This window comes from Chrysochloris asiatica, unplaced genomic scaffold, assembly GCF_000296735.1.
Source record: "Chrysochloris asiatica unplaced genomic scaffold, ChrAsi1.0 scaffold00014, whole genome shotgun sequence".
NCBI classification, from domain to species: domain Eukaryota; kingdom Metazoa; phylum Chordata; class Mammalia; order Afrosoricida; family Chrysochloridae; genus Chrysochloris; species Chrysochloris asiatica.
Window position 1 is genome coordinate 3,115,468 of NW_006408532.1, and position 7,557 is coordinate 3,123,024.

Sequence of the window (7,557 nt, forward strand, 5' to 3'; positions counted from 1 at the left end):
TTTAAATCTTGATTTCCCTTGCATACCATTATAAAATAGACACTGGACGGGTAGAGAAAGGAATAGCCAGAAACATCACCATAGAAAGCTTGTAAGTCCGTCTTCTGCTTATAACTGATTGGAATACCTAAAATGGGGCTACAACGTGCCCAGTGAAGGAGGCTTCCTGCAGAGCCTTTGCATTGCTTAAGACTATAGGTGGAATCCTGAGCAGCATCCAGAATCTTCAGAGGTGGGAAATTTCCACTTGAAAGGACAAGCAGACCATCCTGGAACGCCTGGAAGAACAGAAGATACTTCTTGAAAGAAAGACCTACAGGAAAAATACAAAACGATATAGATAGACCAACTGATTGCTACAAGAACAAGCAAGTTGCTCACCCAGGAGACATCAAAGCAAGTGGTCGGGTCCCCTCAGAGCAAACCCCTTTCCGAGACTAAGACTCAGTGGGAATACACGCTCTAATTGGTGACCACGTTCGTCACCAATAAGGGGAAGTGAGGGGAAAACAGCAGTGAAGCTGCGAGCTAAGCCCTACAATGTTCAATAGACTCCTGTGAACCCAGGTGGAGACCTGGTTGGCCAGCAGTGTGACAAGACCTGGGACTCCTGGACCCAGAGTCAGTGACATAGCCACAGAGGACCAGAGTGGAGAGTGAAGCATCCAGCTGATAAGAAGAGAGGGCATATGCACAAGAACACCTACACTTGTAGATGCTACTCACTTGACCTGGCTTCAATGACTGCATGATCAGAGCTCAACCAGAAGAAGAAAGAAGGGGAAAAAAAGAGTAATCTGATACAGTATGATGAACTTGACCTATACCTATGGATGCAGTAGCTCAAAAGAGGCAACAAATCTTTACAGCAAGGATCATTCCCACCCTCCATACATAGAGTAGACAGGGATGAGCAACTTAGACATTGACTACCCAAAGTAGGGGGTCTACAAAGGCAATATAAGTGACTGGCTTATAAGCTTTCAAGATGGAACCTAGATCCAGAGGGGCATGGAGGAAGGTAGAATATCCACTGAGTAGTATCCAGTCTGTCTAGGTGGGGCTGAAAGGAAATGCAGGTAGGTCTCTTGTGATACAATAGTGAATAATTGTTATCAGGAGTGATTGTGAGGGTTGGAAATGTGAAGGCAGACATTTTGTAGAAAGGAGGGGAGTGATTAACTTTGCATTCTAGGAGGAGAGGTCCCTTGGGACCATCACGGGAGAAGAGCGGAGAGTGGGACCCTACCTAGAGAAGCAATGATGCCAGAAACGGAGGCAGAGATAATGACGTGGAGAGGTGGAGCAGCTGGGGACTTTGGACCCAGAGACAGAGAGGGACTGTGTGCTCACAACCCTTTGGTTGGTTGATGATGCATAGTAGGGATTGTAACCATGGCAATGAAACGATATAAAATAGGATGAATGTAAAACTAATGTTCTCCCATGTAAACTATAACATAATTCACAATAAAACATTAAAAAAAAAAAAAAACACCATTGTGATAGATGGAAAAAAGATTGTATTTGTCAATGACTTCATTTTGCTTGAATCCACAAACAACACTCACAGAAGCAGCAGTCAAGAAATCAAGCAACATATTACTATATTGGGCAAATCTGCTGTAAAAGACCTCTTTAAAGTGTTCAAAAGCAAAGATGTCAGTTTGAAGACTAAGTTATGCCTGACCCAAGCCATGGTATTTTCATTCGCCTCATATGCATGTGAATGTGCTTGTACAATGAATAAGGAAGACCCCAGAAGAATTGATACAGTAAATTATGGTGTTGGAGAAGAATATTGAAAGTACCAAGGACGGCCAGAAGAACAAACAAAATCGGTCTTGAAAGAAGTACAGCTAGAATGTTCTTAGAAGCCAGGATGGTGAGATTTTGTCTCTCAGACTTTATCAGGAGGGACTACTCCCTAGAGAAGGTAGAGGGTCAGTAAAAAAGAGGAAGACCCCCCTCTTTGCTACCACTGTGCCAATTAGATGAATTGGCACAATGGCAGTTGCAACTGGCTCCAGCGTAACAGTTGTGAGGGTGGCACAGGATTTGGCAGTGTTTTGTTCTATTGTGTGTAAGGTTGCAATGAGTCAGAGCCTCCTTGACAGCTCTTAACAACAGCAACAGTTTGAATTATTTTTTACTTGTGTCTTTGTATATAATACATGATTTTTGGTGCTGAGACTAAAAGCTAAATGTTGTTGTGTGCCTTAGTCTTTCCGACTTATCGCGATCCTATAAAGGGTTTCCAAGGCTATAAATCTTGACAGGAGCATAAAGCCTTATATTTCTTATTTTGGTTAGCAGCTCAATACATAACTTACAATGCCACCAGAGATGTAGATGTTAGTGCCATCATGTGGATGTTAGTGCCATTGAGTTGGTTCTGATTCATAGCGACCCTGTATCGGGTTTCTGAGAAACGGTTGGTGGGATTCAAATACAAACCTTGTCTTTAGCAGTCCAGTGCTTATCCTGCAGTGCTATACCAGGATTCCAGAACTAGAAAACTGTACATTTTTTTTTCATAAAATAATTCAACTTCTCAGTTAATGATTTAAGCAGTTTACAGTTCTTGTTGGTGCATAAATTGCTATTTAGACCTAAGTAATGACCTATTAAAAATGATTAAGTCAATTTTTAAATATTATGAAAGGAAAATTTTTTTTTACCAGTCCGTCTATAATCTTGTTACCTTAATTATTTTTCACATTCTCTGTCAACCTCTTCCTCTATCTGTCCATGCTTTCTTTTGATGTGTGTTTGAATCAGAGTTTATAAAACACTATTTCTTTTATCACATTATTCATAAACCCCTCTCTCTGTTTCTATTAGACACATCTGATTTGTTAATCATTTTTATTGGCTGTGAAATAATCCATCATATGATTTTACTTCAACGTCAACATTCTCATGAGTATTTCGATATTTAAATTACTTGCAATTTTTGACTGTGAAAATACTGCACACAGCTTAGTATATATAGTGTTTTTTTGTTTGTTTGTTTTAATTATTTCCCGAGGATAACATTTACTAGGATGTTGTTGTGTTATAGAAATAATGGGCACAAGCAATATGGCTTTCACTATGTTTGGCTAAAATATACTGCCCTTGTTTTAGAGTCTTCACCAGTACTTGAAACTAATAGCCAAAAAGTACTTCTCACCAAAAAAAGACTAATGATAAAGGCTTTATTACTTTACATTTTGAAAAAGATCAAATAGGAGAAGCATGCATTCAAATGCCATTATAGCAAAAAGGTTGTGTTACTTTGAGAATCCCCTTTCTCTGCTACTTTACAAGACACGAATATCTAATGTTTGTTTCATGGAAACAAAAGAAGAGCTTGTGGATATACTACTTAACCTCTGTATGTCTTCATTTCCTCTGCTACAAAATGGAAGTACTAATAGTACCTCTCTGAAGGGTTGTTGTGATGATTGAAGTAGTTACAAGAGGTGCTTAGCACAATTCCTGGCACTTGGTAAGTGCTCAATATTGCCTGCTATTAATAATGTTGTTGTGAAGTGCCATCGAGTTGATTCCGACGCATAGCGCCCTGTATAGGGTTTCCGGGGAGCAGCTTAAATTTCTTACACACACACAATCTTGTGATTCTGATTCCTCTAGAATTTCTTAAAAATAGGATTCTATCAGAATGTGAACTGTATGGTTACCTGTTACCTGCTTGGCCTAGATCTGTCCCTAGAGTATGTTTAACTCTGGAACTTTATTTTGTCCCAGAGATCACTAGTAATTCTTTGCTTTGACAGCCCAGTTAATTAACAGCTCTACCAGTGTCTTCTGGGAAACAGTTTGGATGTGCTAATTTTGTTGGCCAGGTATATATATATATATATATGTATCTCCTGTCAGTGAACCATGCTGCATCTGTGATCATGAGAAGCTTCTACCCAGCTACAAGTCCAGCACTCCCCAAGAATGTGTAGCTTATCTGGGAGTGCCCTGATACCCTTGTAGTGCAGAAGTAATCTCTTCCTTTAGTTGCATTGTCCTGGTTAGATTTAGTGAGACAGTATCTCTAGTTTTCAAATGGGATAAAGAGAAATGCACAAAAGGAGAATGGTGTAAGAAATAAAAATTATTATAAAAAAGGGCTTAATTCTAAACTTGAATCCTTTACCTGTATTTTTTCCTCCTTCAGCTTGGGGATGTCTGAATAAGTGGACTCTGCATATAAAGATGCATTGTTGAAAGTTCTGTTAGCATGAATTGCTAACAATTGTGATCTGAGTGTAAGCACTTTTCAAACCCGTCATCCAGTCAGTCTATACTGAACTTTGACACTGTCATGCAGAATTCTGATGATGATGAGAAAGTGGGGCCACTCCTCTAGTCTCCTGCTTTGGCAAGGCGCTCTAAGACCTAGAAATGGAATGAGTAGGCAGCTGCATGGTGCCTCTTAACATTGAGATATGTGCTCTTTTTTAAGTTTTACCTCCTAATCCGCCCTTGGGATTGTGCTTCTGGTGTCGTACTAACATCAGCCTTGGTACAAACCAAAGGGAACTAATTCTCATACTCTCCTTTCCCTTGCAGATGACCCCAGCCCTAGACTCATTGCACATGCTCAAGTTGCTGAGGATATTCTGGACAAATACAGAAATGCTATTAAACGAACCAGTCCCAGTGAAGGAGCATTGGCAAACTATGAAAGTACAGGTGATAATCATGATAAAAATTTGAATAGTAGCTTTTATATCATAATATTAAAGGTAATCTGAATTAAAAGTAGTCTCTAAACAAATAGCTAGGGGAATCTATTTAAAGACAAATCAAATTGAATTGATGTATTTTTGTACATTTTCCCACTAAGTGGGTATGATCAGATTTTCAAATGCCTTAGAGTTGTCATCCTGTAAGTTAGAGGTAACTGGCCCAGAAGGAGTTGGGACATACTTAATAAGAGAAGGGTCTTCTTCATTGTTTACAGAACTATAATTTTATCTGTTTAAGTGCACTCAGTATGCACATGGAAGCAGACTCTGAGAACATGTACTTATTTTTCACTGGACTTTGCTTTCCTTATAGTGAAAAACTGAATAGCTTGTTAGAAAATATGGTATAATCCCTAAGATAAATTAAATGGGAAACAAAAGTGTATAACAGCATAAATAGTATACTGTATATATTTATGTTTAAATGTGTAGAGTGTGTCTTTGAAAAAATCCATGAGAAATATGACAACATGAATTGGCTCTAAGGACTCCTAGGGAGTGTTACAAGGGGCAAAGGACAAGGAGAACTTTACTTTCCTCCTCAAACTTTTTTCTGAAAATTTAAAATATAGAAACTTTTTTTGTATGGGTACAGCAGTCGTACCCATACAACCCAGTCACAACTGTACCTTCTGTAGCTCCACCCCTTGAGCAAGAGCCAATACCAGCTCCTATGTTATTGTTGTTTTGTGCCGTGGAGTCGGTTCCGACTCATAGCGATCCTGTACAGGGTTTCCGAGGCTGTAAATCTTTACGGGAGCAGAAAGCCTATACTACCTGATAAATGATAGACATCAGCCAACACCAGTCAAAACCCCCCTAAACTGAGGTGTGCACAAAAGGTGAGCAGAGAACGGTATACATGCTTCCGTCCTCTAACTACACCCACAGGAGACAGTTGGTGAGTATCTAAGACCAAATCAGTGTATGTTGTTATGTGCTGTGGAGTTGGTTCCAACTCATAGCAAACTTGTACAATATTTATGGGAGCAGAAAGCCTCATCTTTCTCCCGCAGAACAGCTGGTAGTTTTGAACCACTACACTACCAGAGCTCCAAATAGGACAACCCCACAGTGCCCCAGAGACAACAGACAATTTTAGCTTACACAAAGACGAGACAATGGCTCAAACAAATGACCAAGATGCAGAGCCAGAAAACGTTTCTGAGGAAGAAAAGGTAATGGAACTAACTGAAAATTAATTCAAAAGAATGACATTTAGGTACCTTTAAAAGATTGACAGAAAGATTGAGGAAAGCAAGGAGAACACAGAAAAAAACTTTAGAAGAATTCAGGAAAACACTACAAGAACAAACAGATAAAAATAAATGCAAATTTTGAAACAATACAAAACCTGCCATTAGAAATCCAGAACATCAACTCAAAGACATCAGAAATGGACAATACATTAAAAGGGCAAAGGAATAGATTTGAAGCAATGGAATCCCAAACTAGCTTGAAGAATAACCTCTCAATCATAGTATGCTAGAAGACCAATCAGAAAAAAGAATGAAAAAATCCAAAGAAAGCCTAAGAGTTATGGGGGACACCATAAAGAGGTTAAACTTATGGGTGATTGGAATTCTAGAACAGGAAGAAACAATAAAATGCAGAGAAAATTCCCGAGCACTTGTTGGAAGAAAACATCCCTAAAATCGTGAAAAATGAGAAAATAAGCATACAAGAAGTTGAACAAACCCCAAATAGAATACATCCTCAAAATCACCATGACATATCATAATCAACTTTTCAATACCAAAGGTAAGGTCAGGAAAACCGAATTACATATAAACAAGAACCAGTAAGACTAAGCTCTGATTGCTCAGCACAAACCATGCATGCAAGAAGGCAGTGGAATGACATATACAAAACTCTGAAAGAAAAAAATTGCCAACAAGAATCATACTTAGCAAAGCTCTCCCTCAAGTATGAGAATGAAACTGGGATATTTCCTGATAAGTATAAAGAAATTTGGAATGATCAGACAACTTTACAAAAAATTCTAAAGGACGTTCTTTGAACTGAGAACCAACAACAGACAGCAACCTTAGATTACCATTCATGACAACACCACCCAGAACTCAATCCAGATACAGAAGTATTTAAAGTAAAGAAACCTACAAGACTGGAAATAGGGAACCACATATATCAATTTATAATGAAGTCAACTACAAAGCAAAAAGAAGGAATTGTGTAGACACAGAACATTCAAATGACAAGTAGATTTCAAGATAAACAGAAAATTTTAAATAAGGAAAATTTTAATAAAGGGTACCCTGTAATTTACCTTGAAAGTTATATGCCTGCACATCAAAATGAAAAATGAGAAAAATCAGAAAGATTTAGTAAACATTTATACAACAGAAATGAAAAGAAAACCCACAAACAAAATGAACTCAGTGCAGAAAATTATATAGAACAAGGAAACCAGCATCACCACAAAATAAAATACGTAGCAAAATGGACAACAATCAATGAATACCTATGGATAACTACACTGAATGTAACTGGATTAAATGCATAAGTCAAGAGACAGCGGAATGGGTAAGAAAACAGGATCCTTCAATGTGTGGTCTACAAGAGACACATCAAAAAAATGGAGAAAGCCTAAATGCCCATCAACAGAAGAATGGTTAAACAAACTTTGGTGCATACACGCGATGGAAAAACTACACAACTTTGAAGAGTAACAACAAATCTGTGAAGCACCCCACAACATGTATAAACCTGGAGGACACAGTGCTGAGTGATGTTGATCAGTCACAAAAGTACAAATACTGTTGAGACCAATTTTGTGAAAGATTGTTGT

General features: G+C 38.3%; 1 protein-coding gene across 1 annotated transcript in view; it reads left to right on the forward strand.

The window, feature by feature from the left end:
* Nucleotides 1-7,557, forward strand: part of GAPVD1 (GTPase activating protein and VPS9 domains 1) — a 76,552-nt gene that overhangs the window by 46,070 nt on the left and 22,925 nt on the right. The window contains 2 exon segments of the mRNA XM_006834766.1: nt 4,570-4,719; nt 4,722-4,745. Of these exon segments, the coding sequence (XP_006834829.1) occupies nt 4,570-4,719; nt 4,722-4,745 (174 nt within the window).